General features: G+C 48.6%; 1 protein-coding gene across 1 annotated transcript in view; it reads right to left on the bottom strand.

The window, feature by feature from the left end:
• Positions 1 to 22,395, bottom strand: part of LOC121539263 (signal-induced proliferation-associated 1-like protein 1) — an 87,951-nt gene that overhangs the window by 29,061 nt on the left and 36,495 nt on the right. Inside the window, exons 2-7 of the mRNA XM_041847625.2 lie at positions 6,332 to 7,944; positions 5,792 to 5,922; positions 4,003 to 4,191; positions 3,580 to 3,754; positions 1,976 to 2,079; positions 1,651 to 1,808 (exon numbers count right to left, since the gene is read on the bottom strand). Coding sequence (XP_041703559.2) covers positions 1,651 to 1,808; positions 1,976 to 2,079; positions 3,580 to 3,754; positions 4,003 to 4,191; positions 5,792 to 5,922; positions 6,332 to 7,778 — 2,204 coding nt within the window. The 5' untranslated portion in view covers positions 7,779 to 7,944. The remainder of the gene's footprint in view (positions 1 to 1,650; positions 1,809 to 1,975; positions 2,080 to 3,579; positions 3,755 to 4,002; positions 4,192 to 5,791; positions 5,923 to 6,331; positions 7,945 to 22,395) is intronic.

A 22,395-nucleotide genomic window follows, 5' to 3' on the forward strand; every position in this document is an offset into this window, starting at 1 on the left:
CACTGATGCATTAGTCTAAACCTCCTGCTTTAACTGTGTGTGAACAGGATACAGAGCCAGTCACACACTAAATACTGATCAAGATTTAAAGGTACTGTAGCTACTGTATAATCTGATAAATCAAAATGCAACCATAATGTAAGACAAAAAAAATAATCAAATAAAACATTGGCAAAAAGTACATGTATATTGAACTACGAGATAAATCACAGTAATGCAGGTGTGTGTGTTTGTGTGTGTTTGTGAACATGCTGAAACCCCAGTTTCCACTGACCCCCTCTTTTTCACACAGGTCATCAGCATCACACCTCAGATCACTACCACACACACACACACACACACACACACACCCCAGACCCACCTGCTCCTGGTCCAGCGTCTAACCCTTATGGTTCCCAGTTCGTCATCCGTAGTGCCTCTACTCACTCCTGACTGGGCTGGGCATTACAATAATAAGTATCCTTGAAGTGAATCCTCCTCTCCTGTCTGCTTGGTCTGATCACACTACTGCAGGTACACACAGCTTTCTCCAGCTAATTATAGCTGCTCTCGCTGCCGTCCAACCGCTGTTCTGTTTCTAGATCTTGTGTGTTTCTTACCCCTCTTTGAAATGGCATCCCAGGCTCCAAGCAAATCAGTCTCCTAGCGAATCAGCTCCTTGGTGGCAGAACAGAACAGAGTGGGTTTGGAACTTGTAGTATGTTCATTAGATTCATGGGATTGAGCTAGAAGCTGGAAGCTGAGAGCTGCTCTGGGTGGAGTGGAGTCTCCACTGCTTCAGGGTCCCGCTCTCCATTTAATCCAAGAGGAAAACCAGGCAAACCAGCATTTCTCCCTCTCAGCCTCTTCTCCTCGATGACACTTGTTGGCTTTGAATCAAAAGATGTCCCCTTTAAAAAAGAATAACTCCAGCTGAGGAGGGCATCCAATCTTTAGCAGGCAGCGCTGGTGGGGCAGGGAGTAGAGGGGCTGGAGAGGGGAGGGTTCAGAATAAATTAGCCCAACCTTTATGAGGTTTGAGCTCAGACCCAGAGCCAGTACAAGTGTTCCCGTGGAGGGTCTGTGAGCACTGAGGGACAGAGCACTGCTCGGCTGCTCAAGAATCCTCTGATTCGCTCGTACAGCAAGGGAATCCTTGATGTGTATGCCGCTAACTCTTTCGGATCGCTCCGACTCCATTGCTCCAAGGCAGTGTGACAGGCAGAAGGGTTGAGTGAGTGAGTATGTGTGTGTGCGTAGTAGGGGGGTGAGATGGGGGTGAGCGCGTGTGTGAGAATGCCACAGAGCTCCACGATCACAGGGGGTAGGGAGAACAGTAGAGTAGGGCCCCATCCCAACAGCTAGACAGCTGCAGGGGTGATCTCTCCTAGTCAACCACAATCAAACAAATGTATACACTGCCTACAGTACCCTAGCTACAGAGAGAGAGAGAGGAGAGGAGAGTAGGGATATTAGTTACACAATACATTTTATCTGGGTTTGTGACCATGCCTTCCAGTGGTTCTCTTCCTCTTTATGTTATCTACCTGCATGAGTTGTTCAGAACAACCACTGTTGTAGCACCAGGGGTTTCCAGGTTGTTTTGTGACCGCCAGGTCCTCTAGTGGTCAATAGTGGTCTGACCGCGCTCTCACCGCGGTCCACACTCACCTGTAGCAGGTGTTGTCGGAGCAGGGGCTGTAAACACGGACGATGATGAACACGTGTTGGAAGTGGGAGAAGATGGTCTTGGGGGTGAAGGGGAGGGCTCCCGGCTCCTGGAACACTATGGTGACGATGTCGTTCCCAATGTGTCTCTTTCTCAGCAACTACAACACAGAATTACAGAATCTCAATTACAAAATCTCAATGAATATCCTATTCTTCTTGAATTAAACTTGATTAATCATTTAATCCATCTATGACATAACGTGTTATCCAAATGCATGTCATTTTCATTTTCATTTCCTTATGTGATATCAGAGCCCTTCCGTACCTGTTGTTTGTTGTTGGGTGTGTAGGGCAGCAGAGTAGACACATGGAACATGATCTCATAGTCCCTGTAGGCCGTGTACAGGGAGTGGGTGCCAGTGGAATCAGCTGGAGGAAGAGAGAGGAGCGCCACAATGTAAGGCCCCATTGTACTGCTACTGCAACCCAACTCTGTCCTCCAGCAGCAACCTATCTGTTCTGTGTTTTATGTACTAGGTCAGGGTTCCCCAACTCACGGCCTATGTGCCGAATTTGGCCCGCAGGTGATATTATTTGGCCCACCAAGTTTTCCAAGAAAAAATATATATAATATATTTTTTATTTTATTTTATTGGGATATAAAAAACTGTAGAAACACCAGGAAATCAGCTCCAAGTGATTTTCATTTTGGAAATCTGTTGCAAAGTATTCCCATGCATAATAGAGAGATATGTGATTGTATACAAATGTAGGAAAGGTTTGAAATGATTATGTTTTAGTGAAATATTATATCTGTTTGGGCTTCTTGCGGTCAATTTGCAGTCTAAAAATTATTTGGCATTATGTTCCGGCCCCCTGACCATCCACTCGAGAGAAAAAAATTGTCCCGCGGCTGAACCTAGTTGATGATCCCTGTACTAGACTGTCTCCTGTTACATAGCACAAACAACAAGCCATGATAGTGTAGTCTGATCAATGTCTGCCGGGATAGTGTGACAGGAAAACAACAACAAATAATTGTTGAGAGGGTTGAGCCCTCTCAATACTATTGTTGCCCCATGCGGGCCAGGGAAAACGGCTTTTACATGTAACTATATTAAAGATATAGCACAGCCTCTTGTGCATTACTGCAGGCATTGTAAGGAGTGGACAATTATGCCATAACCCTACCAGTCTACCATAACCCTAGGAGCAAAGTTTCTCGTGATTTGGTTCTGGGTGCCCAGATTACCCAGGCAGCCACCACAATCAAAATGTATGGACAAAAGAAGAATGTTCATATTCATTGAGCTTACGGATAGAGGAAGTGCCAAAAATTGCCAAATGTAATTAAGTGCATGATTGGGATGAGCTGCCATTTCCTGCTCTGCTCTCATAAGGAACATAAAGGATGTAGTGGAGTGTGTGGCCAGCCATAGTGGACCTGATTTAGTCCTCAATACACCGGAGACAGAAGGAGGGAGGGAGGGCTAGGGGTATGAGAAAGGGTTGGTCAGAGGAACAGGTATAGTGGAGTGATAAGACAAGCAAGAGGAAATGAGGGGTTACAAGACAGATTTTAAAAACAGGCTACATGAAGTAAATGGGACTATACATAACACATGTGAGAGACAGGAGAGGAAAAGCTCTCTAGTTTACAGAGATTACCCCAAACCTGTAGTTGCTAACATGCAAGGCAGAGCAGAGCCCCACCTACAGCAAAGATTAAGCAGATTCTACAGAAGGACTCATAATTCATGCTGTGAGACCTGGGGTGAGGAGGTCAGAGAGAGGGTCAGAGAGGTTCCCACACAGGAGCCTGTCACGCTGCATCCTTGGTCAAATAAAAAGACCAATCACAGTTTTAAACGTCTTTGCTGTGTGTGTGTGTGTGTGTGTGTGTGTGTGTGCTTTTGTGTGTGAGCGTACTCTTGGTGTCGAGCTGGGCGCGGTACTTGGTAAAGCCTTTGAGGCGGACTCTCTCCCCCAGCAGCTGCAGGAACTCCTCCAGGGCAGGGCCCGCCATTTCATTGTTGTACATCTCCTCCTCACTGCTCTGCCCCGCCTTGCAGTACATCACCCCCACCTTCACCTGGAAACTCAGCTAGAGAGGAGGATGGGGGGGTAGGGGGAGAGAGAGAGATTTAATGTTAAGACATTTTTGTAGTGCAAAAACTATAGAATAGATCAGACTAGTCTCATTTTATAGCATGATATAGCGCCAATAGTAGAGCCAACCAAAGGTCTGTTACCAATGAAATATGATCTGGCCCAATAACAACATACAGGTGTAGCATGACTCAGGCCTATTCAGGGAGTATTTTTATGTAATGTGAGTGTGTATCCTCCTACCCCCTGTTCATCCAGTTTCATCAGCTGTTCTGTGACCTTGGGCGTGTTGAGGGCCAGGCGGAGGCAGGGCACATCCAGCTCTGGAAGCAGGTACTCCAACACCTCCTTCAGGGGCAGCCCGCGGGTAGTGCCATGCTTAGAGGACGAGGGGACCACATCCTCCAGAATAGACCCCCGGAGCGTGGTCAACTAGATGGAGGGATGGAAAGGAGGAGAGGAAGAGAGAGAAGTGTAAGTGGAGGAATGTGCCTCAGGAATCCCCAGTTCATGGAACTTTATTTTCAAGATGGAACAAAATGTTTAAGATGGAACAAAATGAACATGTCGGTTCTGCTTCCCAAACACCATAACGTCTCCTGAGTAAGTTTATAACTATTTAGCTAAAAGAATCTGACATAAATCAACAGAAAAGAACAAGGCTCAGTTATGAATCAAACTTTTGGCCTGGGGGAAGTAGAAAGAGGAGGGTGGAGTGGGGTTTTTTCAGTGAAGCATAATGTGTACACAGAGTGTGCATTGTGTTCAGCAGTGGCAGTGAACTCAATCACTCTGCTATCATATGCAGCTGGAAAGGAGGGGAACTTTCTCTCCCACACCCCTCGGAGAGGACCCTAACAAACGTCCAGTGTTCCCCAGGTTTGGGGCCCTGGGGGCCCGGGATGTCTCACACTGAGCTGGAGGGTCTAATCACCAGAGGTGGGACAAAGTCATTGTTATGCAAGTCACAAGTAAGTCTCAAGTCTTTGCCCTCGAGTCCCGAGTCAAGTCGAGTCAAAGATGAGGCAAGTCCCAAGTCGAGTCAAAAGTCAAAGCCATCAAGTCTCAAGTCGAGTCCAAAGTCCTACATTTTAGTTTCGAGTCATTTCAAGTCCTCTTAGCAAGCCTTTGCAAGTCATTACAAGTCCTCGTAGCAAGTCTTCTCGAGTCATAAGGCGCAAGTCCAAGTCAAGTCACGAGTCATTGATGTTAAAGTCCAAGTCGAGTTGCAAGTCTTTGTACATTTTGTCGAGTCGAGTCTGAAGTCATCAAATTCATGACTCGAGTCTGACTCGAGTCCAAGTCACATGACTCGAGTCCACACCTCTGCTAATCACACACACCTGTCCACCTTCCAACCCAGGAAAAAAAAACCAGACAACCATCTCTGAACACTCCAAGGCAGGTGTCTTAAATCTATAGCTGGGAAGGAAATGGTGCTGTTTCGCAGTCACTCCATAACCAAAATCATGGCCATGATTTTCCAGTGAAATGTAAAAGAAGAGTTCTCTATCGTGGTTTGAGGTTGTGTAGCATTGACAGGCCGTGGAGTTGTGTGGAGGATGAGAGCGTTTCCTATAGTTTCTATACACAGAGCTGATCTGAGAGGACAGCTGATGGCCCTCTGGGCTTCTTACATAATGTGAACCTACCAGGCAGACAGAGATAGGGGAGAGGGACTACAGAAAAACTAATCTACAGACAATCAACGTGACAGGATTTTAAAACAACAGAAATCTCTATCTATCTAGCAGGGGTCATTAACTGCTAAGGCACGTGTCAAACTCATTCCACGGAGGGCCGAGTGTCTGTGGGTTTTTGCTCCACCCTTGTACTTGATTGATGAATTAAGGTCACTAATTAGTAAGGAACTCCCCTCACCTGGTTGTCTAGGTCTTAAACAAAAACCTGCAGACACTCGGCCCTCCGTGAAATTAGTTTGACACCCCTGTGCTAAGGGAATCTTTGACCATGTAATAAGTGACATGATCCAGGGAGAGCGGTTGTAACATCAGTTGGCTAGCTGTCTGACCTCTGAGGTTCTGAAGATGACCCGGTAGTTGTACTGCTGGCCGTGCTCTTTGTGCTCCTCCTCCTTCTCCCTGCGCACACTCACAGCCACCGGACCCAGAGCCTCATCCATCCCAAAGTAGTTCCAGTGCTCTGAGGGAGAGAGAGAGCGAGAGAGAGAGAGAGAGAGAGAGAGAGAGAGAGAGAGAGAGAGAGAGAGAGAGAGAGAGAGAGAGAGAGAGAGAGAGAGAGAGAGAGAGAGAGAGAGAGAGAGAGAGAGAGAGAGAGACAGAGAGAGAGAGAGAGAGAGAGAGAGAGAGAGAGAGAGAGAGAGAGAGAGAGAGAGAGAGAGAGGTAAAGATAAATAAAATAACCTTCCCAACTAATTTATGTATAAACATACACTTGAATTTGGTAACTGTATTACACGATGGGCTGTGTAGGACTGTTTGTTTATGTTTTACATTCTAGTGTTATAGTTCTTTATGTACTGTATAATGTTTGTAACTGAATAAGTTTGAGAGGATTCATTGTGTATGTTCTGCATCATGTATGTTCTCACCTCTAAGGTAGAAGAACTTCCTGTAATAGTAGGCTCCCAGGTCCACGTGCTCTACGATGTAGTGTTTGCCCCAATCACTGAGGGCACTGGGGTTGTCCTTGGGCCCCTCCAGCACTGCCACCCCAGCGTTAGTGCAGTGGGAGCTGAGGGATGACTCAAACAGGCTGCCCTCGCCTCCCAGTGTCCCTGAGCCCCCACTCCCCTGTCTGGGGGGACCGCCCCCTGCCCTGCGCCTGCAGTTGGCCCCAATCTCGTTGCAGAAGCAGGGGCAGTTGAGGAGCAGCTCGTTGCTCTGCTCATCCCCGGAGTCCATGCTGGGGCAGTCCCTGGCCCTGGCGCTGAGCTCCTCCTGACTGCCAGTTGGGGAGCTGTAGGCCAGGCTGTGGGTGGAGGACACGGTGGAGGTGGTGGAGGCTGCAGCCGCAGCAGACGCCCCCGTGGTGGTGTTCTTCCTCTTCACTGCCGCCGTCTGCCTGCTCTGGATCACCTTGTTCAGGTTAAACATCATGCTCTGCACGTCGTAGTGGGAGAAGCCCCTCTGGCAGACCCAGGGCTTGAGGGGGGTGACCCCATCCTCTGACCGACCTTCCTCAGCATCAGAACCGGCCCGGGGCGAGTCAGACTCCCCCCTCACGCTGCGTAGCTTCCGGAATATAGACTCGCCCCCCGTCTCTGACTTGGAGCGTCTCTTTGGGGGCTTCTCTCTCTCCTTGACTCTGCTGGATGCCTGGCTCTCACTAGTCTCCTCATGTAGTTCTATGGAGGCCTGCTTGAGTCCAGCAGTCAGCAGGTCTTCTAGTCTGTCTGGGGCAGGGCTGCGCTGGTCAGGCTTCTCTCCCTGGTAGCCCTTCAGCATCTCAAAGAAGCTCTCCCCTGACGCCCCATGCTGGTCTATAGAGGAGGTACTGCCATACTCTCTGTGTAGAGGGGACCACTTGGCCCCTGAGGGGCCCAAGTCCTCCCCACTGTCCCCGCCACCGTCCAGCTCACTGATGGTGATGTCACTGTTGCTGCGCTGGCGGATGCGGCTGGTGTTCCTGTGGGATGGGACTCTGTAATCTGCTGGGGACAGGTAGGTGCTGTCTGGGCTGTAGCTGGCCCCCTGGGTTTTACTCTTCAGTGTGTTCTGGATGTTGCGGAGCATGGAGGAGTCCTGGGGGTTCATTAGTTGACCTAGTTTCAGGTTGCTCTGCCCCCCTCCGGCCAGGCCTGGGGTGTCTGGCTCCATGGTAACTTGCCACAGAGTTTCCAAGTCCTTCCTCGGGGGCCATTCGGCAGCCCGTGCCCGCACCCCCATTTTGGGCACCCCCGGGCCCCCTGGAAGGTGGGCGCTGTCTGTGCGTGCCCCTCCGTTGGCCAGGCGAAGGTGGTGGGTGTAGAACTCATCAGTGGCAGGGATAGAACCCCCAACGATGCGCTCCATGGGTGGGAGCTTCAGACTGGTCATGGTGCCAAGGCCGGGGCTGGTCACCAGGGCACTCAGCAGCAGGGCATGGCTAGGCTGACTGTGGAGCTGGATGCTCAATGTTCAGGCCTTCATACTGCCCCTACAGCTAGGCTCTGTCTGTCTGCTAATCCACTGGGCTCTCATCTCGCTCCAACTGGCTCCAACCCTGAAATAAACAAAGGAGAGGTTTGGTATTAGAACGTACTGTAAACTCAATAATTGCACAGTCTCTCATTTCATATTGACACCAACTTTCTCTAACTAGGCGAAGAGAGGAAACAGTTGGGGAATGCACAGTAAGCTGACTGACTGGTGTTGAATAATACAAATTAAACCTATAGCGCTGGTCTGGTTAGGTAAACAATGACACTGTGACACAGGCTACCTGCCTGCTAATTGCCTGCTGTGTGCAGTGCTCTGTTACTGATGTGGCCTCTGCCATGCTCCTATGTTTTATAGCAGGCTAGCAGGCAGCACAGTGGAAAGTACTGGACTGAGTCTTATTACCTAGTCTCTCTTTGGGCCTTGAGGTGAGCAAGCTAATGTTCTCCATGTTGAATCATCTGGCTGTGTAGGAGTATGAAAATGGCTTCAGAACAAATCATTTCTCTCGAGGCATTTGCTAAATTATCTCTTTTTCAATTTCAGAGTTTTCCAGATGTGCTTTCTCCTGACATGTCCAGGGGGACATAGTCAGTCAGCTAGCTGCTTTTAGAAACTCCAGGACAGCATTACAAATGTGCCGACATTTCTATTCTACAGGATTGAAAGGGATATCTGGATTTCACAAACCTGCCTGCAAAGTCATATTTGGATGTGATTTTTGCCTCACGGCTTTCTGACTCAGTTAGAAGTCACTGACATGTTTAATTTCAGATAACAGCGCTAACCTTTTCAAACCAATTTCAGCATAAACATCTGGGGTGGAACATGACAGCTCAGCCAAATCCAAAAAGTTGTAATATATTTTCTCCAACCTGAGCAAAATGATGCCTTACACCTCATCATTAAATTCCTGAAATGAATTCCCAAAGTAGATTATTAGGTAATTCAATAAACCAATAGAAACATACTTATGTAATTACTTATAAGGTGTTACTGTCACGATTCTCTAAGACAGAACCCAGAAGCAGACCAGGACAAGGTGAGTTGAACGAAGGTGAGTGTTTATTTACAGATTCAAAAGACGCAGAATAATCCAGGAGACGGAGCGGGTGGCGGAGATGAGTAGGTGGAGGTGAAGTGGCAGATTAAATGATGGCACGGCAGGGGTTGGGTGAAGGTTCCGGGAGAATGATGTTAATGGCTAACGATCCGGCAGGGAATGGATGTCAGGTCAGAGCTTAAGAAGGGGTGATGATCAGGACCAGGTGTGCCGAGGCTGATGAGAAGCAGGTGCGGGTAATCGAGAGATCACCCGCCTAGCAACGTCGCCTGGCAACCGGACAGGGTGCGTTCAGGAACCAGGAGATACCGAGCAGAAAAACGGCAACACAGGCAGGAACAGACTCAGGACGCAGGGTTCATGACAGTACCCCCCCTCCGATGAACGCCACCGGGCGGACTACCCGGAGCGCCAGGATGGAGGCGGTAGAAGTCACGAAGGAGGTCAGCATCAAGGATCTGACGCCGAGGAATCCAACTCCTCTCCTCAGGACCATACCCCTCCCAGTCCACGAGATACTGGAAACCCCGGCCCCGCCGTCTGGAATCCATGATGCGGCGCACCGTGTAGACAGGACCTCCTCCGATCATCCGGGGAGGAGGCGGAGGGGGCAATAGAGGGCTGAGGAGAACAGGCTTGAGGCAGGAGACATGGAAGGCGTCCTAGGCAACTTGAGTCGAACCACAACCGGATTAATCACTCTCTCCACCACAAACGGACCAATGAACCTCGGCGACTGTTGTCCGCAGAGGAAGGTCCCGTGTAGCCAACCAGACCCTATCTCCGATGGCATAAGCGGGGGCTGGAATACGGCGACGATTCGCCTGGAGCTGATACCGGTCAGAAACTCGAAGGAGGGCCTTTCTGGCCCGATGCCAGGTCCGGTGGCAACGACGAATGTGGGCCTGGACAGAGGGAACCGAGAGATCCTTCTCCTGAGAAGGAAACAAGGGGGGTTGGTAGCCGTATAGGCACTGGAAGGGAGACATCCCAGTGGCAGAAGTAGGGAGAGTATTGTGGGCATACTCAACCCAAGGCAACTGAGAGACCCAAGAGGTGGGTTTGGAGGAAACAAGGCAGCGCAGCGTGGATTCCATCTTCTGGTTGGCTCTCTCCGCCTGTCCATTGGATTGGGGGTGAAATCCAGATGTGAGACTGACTGTAGCTCCAATGGCCAAACAGAAGGACTTCCAGACAGCAGAGGTGAACTGAGGACCACGGTCGGAAACTCTGTCACTGGGCAAACCGTGAACCCTGAAAACCTCCCTAACCAGGATCTTGGACGTCTCAGAGGCAGAGGGAAGCTTGGATATGGGCACAAAGTGGGCGAACTTGCTGAATCTGTCCACAATAGTCAGAATGACCGTGTTCCCCTCAGAAGAGGGCAACCCAGTGAGAAAGTCCAGGGCCAGATGCGACCATGGTCGCCGGGGGATAGGTAGGGGGTGAAGAAGTCCAGAGCTGGGCCGATTGGCACTCTTATTCTGCGCACAAACTGGACAGGCAGCAACAAACCTCTGAGTATCTTCTCCCATGGCAGGCCACCAAAATCGTCTGCGTAGAAGCGCCATCGTCCGAGCCACGCCAGGGTGGCAAGCCATCTTGCTGGCGTGGGACCATTGGAGGACAGCCGAACGGACCGACTCAGGCACAAACAACCGACCGGGTGGACCGTTACCGGGGCGGGCTGCGTCCGAAGGGCCGCCATAACCTCCTCCTCAATCCTCCACATAACGGCACCTACGACAAGGTTCCGGGGAAGAATCGTCTCAGTCTTGGCCCCACTCTCCTCCGTCTTGGAGAACATCCGGGACAAGGCGTCCGCCTTGCCATTCTTAGACCCCGGTCGGAACGTCAAGGAAAAATTAAAGCGTCCAAAAAACAACGACCACCTGGCCTGACGGGAGTTGAGACGTTTAGCCGATTGCACGTAAGCAAGATTCTTGTGGTCAGTCCAGACAACAAACGGTTGCTCCGCCCCTCCAACCAGTGGCGCCACTCCTCCAAGGCAAGTTTCACTGCGAGAAGCTCCCGGTTACCCACATCGTAGTTCCTCTCCGCAGATGAAAGACGACGAGAGTAGTAGGCGCAGGGATGGAGTTTACCGTCAGTGGAGCATCGCTGGGACAGGATGGCGCCAACCCCCACATCAGACGCATCCACCTCAACAACAAACTGACGGGCAGTGTCAGGTTGAGAGAGAATCGGAGCGTTGGTGAATCGCCTCTTCAAATCCAGAAATGCCCGGTCCGCCTCAGGATTCCAACTGAAGGTTCTGGTACTAGAAGTCAGGGCAGTTAAAGGAGCGGCCACACGGCTGTAGTCACGGATAAATCTACGATAGAAATTTGCAAACCCCAGAAACCTCTGGAGCTGCAATCTCGTACCGGGCTGGGCCCAATCCAGAACCGCCCTAACCTTCTCTTGGTCCATCCTAATCTCTCCCCTGGAGATGATGTACCCGAGGAAGGATGTAGTGTGGGCGTGAAATTCACACTTCTCGGCCTTCACAAACAGGCGATTCTCCAACAATCGCTGCAGAACCTGCTTGACATGCTGGACGTGGCTGGAAGGCTCCTTAGAGAAGATAAGAATGTCATCCAGGTAAACGAACACAAAAAGACCGATCATATCTCTCAGGACGTCATTCACCATACTCTGGAACACTGCTGGAGCATTGGTCAGTCCAAACGGCATCACCTGATACTCGAAATGACCCATCTGTGTATTGAAACCAGTCAACCACTCGTCACCCTCTCTGATCCAGACCAGATGATACGCATTGCGTAGGTCCAGCTTGGTGAACACCGTAGCACCCTGTAAGGAGTCGAAAGCAGAGCTCATCAAGGGCAGGGGATACTTGTTCTTGACCGTGATATCATTCAACCCCCGATAATCAATACAAGGTCGAAGAGAGCCATCCTTCTTACTCACAAAGAAGAATCCTGCCCCCAGGGGTGATGACGAGGGACGAATGAGACCAGCAGCTAGGGACTCCTTTATGTAGGTCTCCAGAGCTTCACGTTCAGGTCGGGAGATGCTGTATAACCGTCCCTTGGGATAGACAGCTCCAGGGAACAGGTTTATGGCACAATCATATGGTCGGTGGGGAGGAAGTGACAGAGCCCTCTGCTTACTGAACACCTCCCCCAAATCGTGATATGTTTCGGGGACCAGGGACAAATCTGGGGGGTTAGCCTCAATGACCTGACTGGGAACAGAATGGGAACAGGCAGTCTTGAGGCAGTTAGCATGACAATCAATGCTCCAACTAGTTACCTTGCCAGTCACCGAATCGAACGTGGGATTGTGTTCCTTCAGCCAGGGGTATCCAAGGACCAGAGGAACATGGGGAGAAGGCAGAATGAAGAATGAGATAACCTCAGAATGATTCCCTGACAAAAGCATCTTAACCGGTTCAGTCCTCATTGTGATACGTGCCAGACTACTGCCGTTCAGAGTGGTAGCTTCAATGGCTTCCGGTAGTCGCTCCTTGGGAAGCCCCAGCTGTTCCACCACGTCGGCATCAATAAAGCTGCCATCGGCACCTGAATCGATGAAAGCGTTAATCGCTAAACTCTGATTCCTGTTCATGAGGGTAGCCGGGAAACGGGGTCTGACAGGGGTATTGAGAGGTTGAAACCGGCTCGCTAAAAGTCCTCCCAAACTTAGCGAGCCGGGCAGTTTGACGGCCGCTGGGAACAAGTGGAGATGTAATGTCCCGAACTACCACAGTAGAGGCAGCGGTTGGTCTCACGTCTATGTTGGCGCTCCTCCTTGGTTAGCCCGTGCCGCCCCCACTTGCATGGGTTCAGAATCTGGAGGCAGGACCTCTCCACTAATCCCGTGTGGTGGACAATGATCGACGCGTTCTGGTCCACCTCCTGACCCGACTGGGAACCGAGAAGCTGATTGATTGGACGGGCCCCATTGCTTCTCCCTCCTTCTCTCTCGAACTCTGTTATCCACCCGAATAGACAAAGCGACCAAACTGTCCAGGTCACTAGGCTCCGGGTAGGAGATCAGCTCATCCTTGAGTTGCTCCGACAACCCCTGATAAAAGGCTGCTTGCAGTGACTCCTCATTCCACCCACTCTCCACAGCCAATGTCCTGAATTCGATTACGAAGTCAGTCACTCTGCGAGCTCCTTGGCGAAGAGAAAACAGGCGCTTAGCTGCGTCCTTACCTCGGACAGGATGGTCAAACAGCTTCCTCATCTCTGCCGTGAACTCCTGGTATGAAGCCATGCAGGTGTCCTGTCGTTCCCATACGGCTGACGCCCACTCCAGGGCTCTACCACGCAGCAATTCAATGACAAAGGCTATCCTAGCCTTGTCTGTGGCATAAGAGTGGGGCTGTAGATCGAACACTAATCCACACTGCATAAGAAAGGAACGGCATCTTCCCAAATCCCCCTCATATTTATCAGGCGTCGGAACCTTGGGCTCACGGAAGGGCACAGCTCCAGAAGCGGCAGGCGAGATGGGTGAAACCGGTGGTGGATTCTCCACCGGCAAACTGAGCTGAGCCTGGATCTTCGTCAGACTGGTAAAAAAGTTCCGAACTGACAACGCTATCTCCTGTAGCGCCGTGCTATGTTGTCCCAACATCTTCTCCTGATGGGTAATGGCATGGCGAACAGAGTCCAGGTCCGCTGGGTTCATTTCTGGCCGGATCGTTCTGTCACGATTCTCTAAGACAGAACCCAGAAGCAGACCAGGACAAGGTGAGTTGAACGAAGGTGAGTGTTTATTTACAGATTCAAAAGATGCAGAATAATCCAGGAGACGGAGCGGGTGGCGGAGATGAGTAGGTGGAGGTGAAGTGGCAGATTAAATGATGGCACGGCAGGGGTTGGGTGAAGGTTCCGGGAGAATGATGTTAATGGCTAACGATCCGGCAGGGAATGGATGTCAGGTCAGAGCTTAAGAAGGGGTGATGATCAGGACCAGGTGTGCCGAGGCTGATGAGAAGCAGGTGCGGGTAATCGAGAGATCACCCGCCTAGCAACGTCGCCCGGCAACCGGACAGGGTGCGTTCAGGAACCAGGAGATACCGAGCAGAAAAACGGCAACACAGGCAGGAACAGACTCAGGACGCAGGGTTCATGACAGTTACAAAAATCATGAGGTTTCGATCTATCAAAAAAAATTGTCCAGAGTACAGTATCTGATCGATATAGTCTGTTCAGCTGGAGGCAGGACTCTCGTTGCCCTCTCTCTGTCACTAACACTGGACTACTGATCCCTCTGAAGTCCCTTCACATGCTGTGGATAGCAGACTCACCAAATCAAAATGCTGAGAGACAGTATACTGGATCAAACACATCGAGCCCACATAAAAAAAGGCCCTTTGAAAGGCGGCAGCAGAGAACTCAGTGATGTTTCTCCCTGGCAGATTGAGCCAATTTGGCAGCGAGAAACTGGGAGAGATTAAGGTTCCTCTCAGTCAGTCCTGCAGCACACAAGCTGTGATTACATTAGCCACTGGATGTCAATGCTGTGATTGCCAGGCACATTCACACAAGGAAATCATCTGTGTCAACTTCACACATACACAGACAGTCACAAATTCAGGGAAAATTGACATTGATCTGAACGTTAATTGATTTACCTGATGAGACACCAAAAATATAAACACATTCTTTAAGCTTGTTATATCCTTAATGTGTGTCGAAAATGGTTACAAGCTGAAGGAAAATCAAAGGCAGTACAAAGAAATGTTTCTGCCACCAAGAACCTCTGAACACAAAAAATTTACACATTTTCTATCCACACAACCAGTTCATATTACCCAGGAGCCACACAACCAGTTCATATTACCCAGGAGCCATCAGCACTGCTACTATAAGCCAGTGACCCCAGGGAGATGGGTCAAATGGTCACTCTGAAAACAGTGTCATATGTACACTCTGCACCAATATAAATATTGTGAACAAAATACATTAGGAACCAAAACAAATTAAGGCTACAGTGAATTTGGAAAGTATTCAGACCCCTTGAATATTTCCACATTTTGTTACGTTACAGCCTTTTCCTCATCAATCTACACACAATACCCCATAATGATAAAGCGAAAACAGGTTTATAGACATTTTTGCAAATGTATTAAAAATAAAACACGGAAATACCTTATTTACATAAGTATTCAGACCCTTTGCTATGAGACTCGAAATTGAGCTCAGATGCATCCTGTTTCATCCTTGAGATGTTTCTACAACTTGATTGGAGTCCACCTGTGGTAAATTCAGTTGATTGGACATGATTTGGAAAGGCACACACCTGTCTATATAAGGTCCCACAGTTGACAGTGCATGTCAGAGCAAAAACCAAGCCATGAGGTCGAAGGAATTGTCCGTAGAGCTCCGAGACAGGATTATGTCGAGGCACAGATCTAGGGAAGGGTACCAAAAAATGTCTGCAGCATTGAAGATCCCCAAGACCACAGTAGCCTCCATCATTCTTAAATGGAAGAAGTTTGGAACCACCAAGACTCTTCCTAGAGCTGGCTGCCCGGCCAAACTGAACAATCGGGGGAGAAGGGCCTTGGTCAGGTTGGTGACCAAGAAGCTGATGGTCACTCTGACAGAGCTCCAGAGTTACTCTGTGGAGAGGGGAGAACCTTCCAGAAGGACAACCATCTCTGCAGCACTCCACCAATCAGGCCTTTATGGTAGAGTGGTCAGACGGAAGTCACTCCTCAGTAAAAGGCACATGACAGCCCGCTTGGAGTTTGCCAAAAGGCACCTAAAGGACTCTCAGACCATGAGACACAAGATTCTCTGGTCGGATGAAACCAAGATTGAACTCTTTGGCCTGAATGCCAAGCATCACATCTGGAGGAAACCTGGCACCATCCTTACGATGAAGCATGGTGCTGGCAGCATCATGCTGTGGGGATGTTTTTCAGCAGAGAAGAATGGGAGAAACTCTCCAAATAGAGATGTGCCAAGCTTGTAGCGTCATACCCAAGAAGACTCGAGGCTGTAATTGCTGCAAAAGGTGTTTCAACAAAGTACTGAGTAAAGGGTCTGAATACCTATGTAAATATGATATTTCTGTTTTTGTGTTTTAATACATTTGCTAAAATTTCTAAAAACCTGTTTTTGCTTTGTCATTAAGGGGCATTGGGTGTAGATTGATGAGGAAAAATATATATTTAATCCATTTTAGAATAAGGCTGTAACGTAACAATGTGGAAAAAGTAAAGGGGTCTGAATACTTTCCGAATGCACTTTAGATGTAAGGTTTGGTTTCATTGAGGATTTGACTGGGATCTTTCCTTGTTTCCTTCCATAAATACTGTTATTCGATATTTATGATTACAAATATGTACTAGTTGTCAGCACACACATAGATATTCATGCAGACATACATTATACGATATACACTGAGTGTAGAAAACATTAAGAACACCTTCATAATATTGAGTTGCCCTCATAACAGCCTCAATTCGTCTGGGATGCTGGCCCATGTGGTTGTTGACTCCAATGCTTCCCACAATTGTGTCAAGTTCTTGATACACACGGAAAACTGTTGAGCGTGAAAATCCCAGCAGCGTTGCAGTTCTTGACGCAAACCGGTGCGCCTGGCACCTACTACCATACCCCGTTCAAAGGCACTTAAATCTTTTGTCTTGCCCATTTGCCCTCTGAAATGGAAGAAGTTTGGAACCACCAAGACTCTTCCTAGAGCCTAAACTGAGAAATCGGGGGAGAAGGGCCTTGGTCAGAGAGGTGACCAAGAACCCGATGGTCACTCTGACAGAGCTCCAGAGTTCCTCTGTGGAGATGGGAGAACCTTCCAGAAGGACAACCATCTCCGCAGCACTCCACCAATCAGGCCTTTAAGTTAGATTGGCCAGACAGAAGCCACTCAGTAAAAGGCACATGACAGCCTGCTTGGAGTTTGCCAAAAGGCACGTAAAGACTCTCAGACCATGAGAAACAAGATTCTCTGGTCTGATGAAACCAAGATTGAACTCTTTGTCCTGAATGCGAAGCATCACATCTGGAGGAAACCTGGCACCATCCCTACGGTGAAGCATGGTGGTGGCAGCATCATGCTGTGGGGATGTTATTCAGCGGCAGGGACTGGGAGACTAGTCAGGATCGAGGGAAATATGAACGGAGCAAAGTACAGAGAGATCCTTGATGAAAACCTGCTCCAGAGCGCTCAGGAGCTCAGACTGGGGCGAAGGTTCACCTTCCAACAGGACAACGACCCTAAGCACACAGCCAAGACAACGCAGGAGTGGCTTCAGGAAAAGTCTCTGAATGTCCTTGAGTGGCCCAGCCAGAGCCCAGACTTGAACCCGATCGAACATCTCTGGAGAGATCTGAAGATAGCTGTGCAGCGACGCTCCCCATCCAACCTGATAGAGCTTGAGCGGATCTGCAGAGAAAAATGGGAGAAACTCCAAATACAGGTGTGTTTGCTTTGTCATTATGGGGTATTGTGTGTAGATTGATGGGGGGGGGGGGGATTTTATCAATTTTAGAATAAGGCTGTAACGTAACAAAATGTGGAAAAAGTCAATGGGTCTGAATACTTTCCGAATGCACTGTATACTCTAGAGTTCCTACAGGGTGCATAGCACTCCAGGCTGAGCATCCCCATTGAGCTGATAAGCATGTTGAGTTGACAAGAGGGAGTTTTTGACACCAAAGAAACTCCTAAAACTGTGCATATTATGCACCAGTCTGAGCCTCCCTCCTGATGTGCCCTAAATCTTATTGGATCTAGTAGTCTAAGTAGTATAAAAGCTTGCAGCCAGATTAAGATAAATAATTCCCATTCTAAAGAAACAAATAACCAAAATAACTGGATTCCCACTGTTTTTATTGACTTTTAACCAGAACATGAATACTGCTCAGACAGATTTAGACTCACTATATTTCAGGCTCTATTTCTATATTTTAAAATACACTGTAATTTGCTCCTGAAGCAGACAGTCTACAAAAAAAAAGAAGTAGCGTCTTAATCCATCATAACATAATATATTTACTGTACATGAAGTTCATTATTCCACATCAGTGTCACAATTGACTGTTAGAAGTCATATTATGAATTATGAAATCCAACCTCCAAATGAATAGTGTAATGGAGACTGCGGTTGGTCGTGCTCACAGTGCATACCTCCATCACAGATAGCAGAGCCTGGCCGGGCCGGGCTCTGCGGCTAGTGCTCTTCTCTAATGGATGGTACATTAGCCATGGCATGGGAAACCTTGTCCTGTTTGCACTCCACATTTCAATCACTGCAGCTTTGGGCCTGCTGCCTGACTGCCTGGCTGCTGCAGCACAGTGCAGTGTCCACAGGGACAGATTAATAGAACCACAACACACACAGCCACCGCAGCCAAAACACAGCCACACGCCTTAATCTGGCTGCTGACAGACATTTGGAGGGCCCGAATTCATGGAGCTGTCAGATTAGACTGGGCAGGGTGGAGGGGAGAGGTGAATGAAGCTTCTGACTGACACACACATCCCAATACTCCCCACCCACACCCCATACAGTAGTCCCTTCTCCCTATCAGTTGTGTATTTTAGCAGGTCTGAGGCACAGTGAGTCTGTTGATTAAGTGGGGTTAACTTCCTGTAATTGGGGCTCTGACCTCCCAGCTGCTCCAATGGGCCTGAGGACAGAGGGGTATTAGGCTGCACCACTCAAGACAGAGAGAGACAGGGGTGATGTCATCATGGCTGCCTCTGGGGAGACTAAGACTGGTTGGGTTTGTTTCTGTTGTGCCAGCCCAGGCACAAAGCCCTGTGTGCTGCTAGAGTAATACAGCCTTATGAGGGATCTGCCCATCCAGGTGCTTTCAGACTAGAGGTGTTCACGGTTTGAACAGACCCAAAATTCTGATATCCGACCTGGAACTTTTGTCTTGGATCTGGGTCGGGTGTGATATAATTGCCACGGGTGTCAGGTATGTGCAATTAAAACTGGACCCGTCCTCTGTTAATTTAGTGTTTGTGTGATGAGAACTGCGCGAGCTTGTTATCTGTGTCAGACACTTGCAATGTATAGCTCACGTCCAGCTGAAACTGGTTCCGGCTCATCACCTCATGTGCACCTGCTACTGAGGAGATCATCACCTCATGTGCACCTGCTACACAGAGACAGAGACAGAGACAGAGACAGAGAGAGAGAGAGAGAGAGAGAGAGAGAGAGAGAGAGAGAGAGGGGGGAGATAAGGGAGAGAGAGTGTGCACTAGAGGTATTAGAAAGCTGATAAGAATGGGAGAAATAATCAGAGTGATAAGCAAGGAGAAAGGAGGGACAACACAAAAAGTGCCATGTCGTGTGTGTGAGTCAAACATTGGGACATGATTAAGTGTGTCTAATCATGTCAGTCAGGCTCTAATCCATGGCTAACTCAGACATTACATTTACCTTACAGACCAGACGACTAACTGTTAGACAGATGAGCTACCAGAGAATGACATGCAACCAACATCTCTGGCTAGCCTCGTATTTACACAGACTGAAACAGAACAGAAAACTCACAGCTGAACCAAAAACTGCACCTACAGCGAGCCAGGACCAAGAGGTCATGCACTGACTGAGCAGAGAGAGAATTATAGCTTATAACGAAAAAGAGTCCTCAGCAATATACTCTGAGTGTACAAAACATTAGGAACACCCCCCTTTTGCCATCAGAAGAGCCTCAATTCATCGGGACATGGACTCTAGAAGGTGTTGAAAGCCTTCCACAGGAATGCTGGCCCATGTTGACGCCAATGCTTCCCACATTTGTGTCAAGTTGGCTGGATGTCCTTTGGTTGGTGGACCATTCTTGATGCACACAGGAAACTGTTGAGTGTGAAAAACCCAGCAGAGTTGCAGTTCTTGACACACTAAACCGGTGTGCCTGGCACCTACTACCATACCCCGTTCAAAGATTTAGCAAGTGACATCAATAAGGGATCATCGCCTTCACCTGGATTCACCTGGTCAGTCTATGTCATGGAAATAGCAGGTGTTCCTAAAGTTTTGTACACTCAGTGTATACTCTCTCCCACACAAGGCCTACTTCTCTTCCTAGAATAGTAGGAGTATAGAAAAACAAGAGGTGAGGCCCACAAACAGAGCAGAGGCACATGAAGAGATGAGGCAGTAGAGGCACATATACTGTACACAACCCTCCTCCTCACTCACTTACTCACTCACTCACTCACTCACTGCCTACTGCCTCTGTGCAGTTGGCTGCAGACCAAGTAGAAACCTGTCTGTTGGAGCAAACTGAGAATCTGACACCTCCTGAGAAAAACACACATGCCTCGCGGCAGCAGGCAAATGATACACCCGCACAAAACTGCAGGCGGACAGGCTGGAATTTCACCAATTTCATCAATGGGGGAAGTGATGAGTGTGTGAGTAAGAGAGGAGAGATAAAGGCAAGTCCAGACAGAGTTAGAGTCAGAGAGTGGATAGTACAAAGTGGAGACTGTCCGAACCAGACGGCCTGTTCAAAGTTACAAAGAAAACAGCCACATAACCAAAGTTCCCCGAAACTGTCATTATCATCTACTTTGGTTTCACAATCAGCGCCAATGATATCAGCTTTGATCATGGGAATACTTTTCTGACATGATTTAGCACACCACAATAAACAATAATTGGAGCGATGGCATGCTCCCGAGTGGCGCAGTGGTCTAAGGCACTGCATCGCAGTGCTAGCTGTGCCACTAGAGATACTGGTTTGAATCCAGGCTCTGTTGTAGCCGGCCGTGACCAGGAGACCCATGGGGCGGCGCACAATTGGCCCAGCGTCGTCCAGGGTAGGGGAGGGAATGGCTGGCAGGGAGGTAGCTCAGTTGGTAGAGCATGGCGTTTGCAACGCCAGGGTTGTGGGTTCGATTCCCACGGGGGGCCAGTATGAAAAAAAATATATATATATATAATGTATGCACTCACTAACTGTAAGTCGCTCTGGATAAGAGCGTCTGCTAAATGATGTAAATGTAAATGCTCTACTGACGACACAGATATACAATAGGCATGGTGTGTTAACACTTCAAAGCAGCACTGTGGCTACTACACAGCTCATCACCATCACCACAACGGTGTTGCATGCCCTGGTCCGGCCCTTCAGTGGATGCAAGGCACAGTTCAGTGAGCATAGCTAACCACTGACAAAGTGTGATTAACTGAACCCTACACAAGAAGACAGATCTGGAAGCCCGCCAAACAAAGACACTGACAGAGAGGGCCCCCTCTGCTGGGGCCCTCTCTCTCTCCTCCTCCTATCCTGGGATCTTCACTCAACCACAGTCAATTGTTTTGTGTTGTGGGCAGCAGTGATAAAGGGTGGGTGGCACCACTATCCAAATTGTATTTAAGCGAGTGGTATCTGTTTCAACCAAAAGTGGTGTATTTATACTGGAGGTTTGGCACGAAGTTGTGTTATTTTGTGGAGGGACATAATAACTTCTGAGATCTACTGTCTGACAAAGCCTATACAATCCATTATTTCTCACGGTGGCATTCTCTGTATACAAAAGGTCCATTATTCATGTTCTGCTTAATAATTCTATAGATTAATACAATTAATTTACGAGTTATATTTGTGTTTGATTGGGTGCAGATGAGACGAGGTAGTAAAACTGGTAGTATTTAATAGAGGTGTCAGCTTTATCCATTTTACAGAGAGGCTCAGACTTCTGAGGTCGTCAACTTTCCCCAGCTAGCTCTGTGGTATCAAGAGCAGTGAAGAGGAAGCAGAGAGAGCATTGGTGCCTGAAGAGGAATGTGAAACATTCTAATGAGGTGCCTGGCTGCCTCTGTTCCTGGCTATAGAGCTGCAGCAGTCAGTCAGTCAGTCAGTCAGTTTTAGCCTGCTCTAGGCTGCACTTTCCCTCTCCCTGCCCTCACTGCTGCCTGTCTCTGAACTACCACTTACCTCACTCTCTCAGCTCTCTTCTCCTCTCCTCTCCTCGCTTCTCAACCAGCAGGGCTTTCATTCCATTAGAGAGACGAGATGCAAGGCAAGACAGGACGACAGAGGCTAGATTCTGCGAGTCACTTCTTGGTATACACACACACCACAGTAGTACAAAATGTGAATGGGTCTTATTGATGAGCGGGTATGACTGATACTTCCTAACTTCAGTGACCCCGATGGCTGCTACAAAGCTAGGCCACTAGAGTCTAATCTCTGTCTAAGCCGGGGAGGGGGGGTTCTAAGCTAACATATGGAATTGTTTTAAGATGGTCATAACAAGGATTATTTAGCTATTTGATTTTGAATTTTAAGACCGTTTAAGGTATCAAAAAAATTGAACATTGAATTTGGCATTACTGCTATTAGCCAATAGAAACGCATTGAATAACAGATTCACTACATGGAACAACAGATAGTCCCCCAAAAAATCAAAAGGAAGTTTGTTCTGAAGTGTCTTGTCTTGTTTCTGAGAGATATAAGAAAGATCAGGGGGGAAGAA

Source organism: Coregonus clupeaformis, chromosome 25 (genome assembly GCF_020615455.1).
Source record: "Coregonus clupeaformis isolate EN_2021a chromosome 25, ASM2061545v1, whole genome shotgun sequence".
Lineage (NCBI taxonomy): Eukaryota > Metazoa > Chordata > Actinopteri > Salmoniformes > Salmonidae > Coregonus > Coregonus clupeaformis.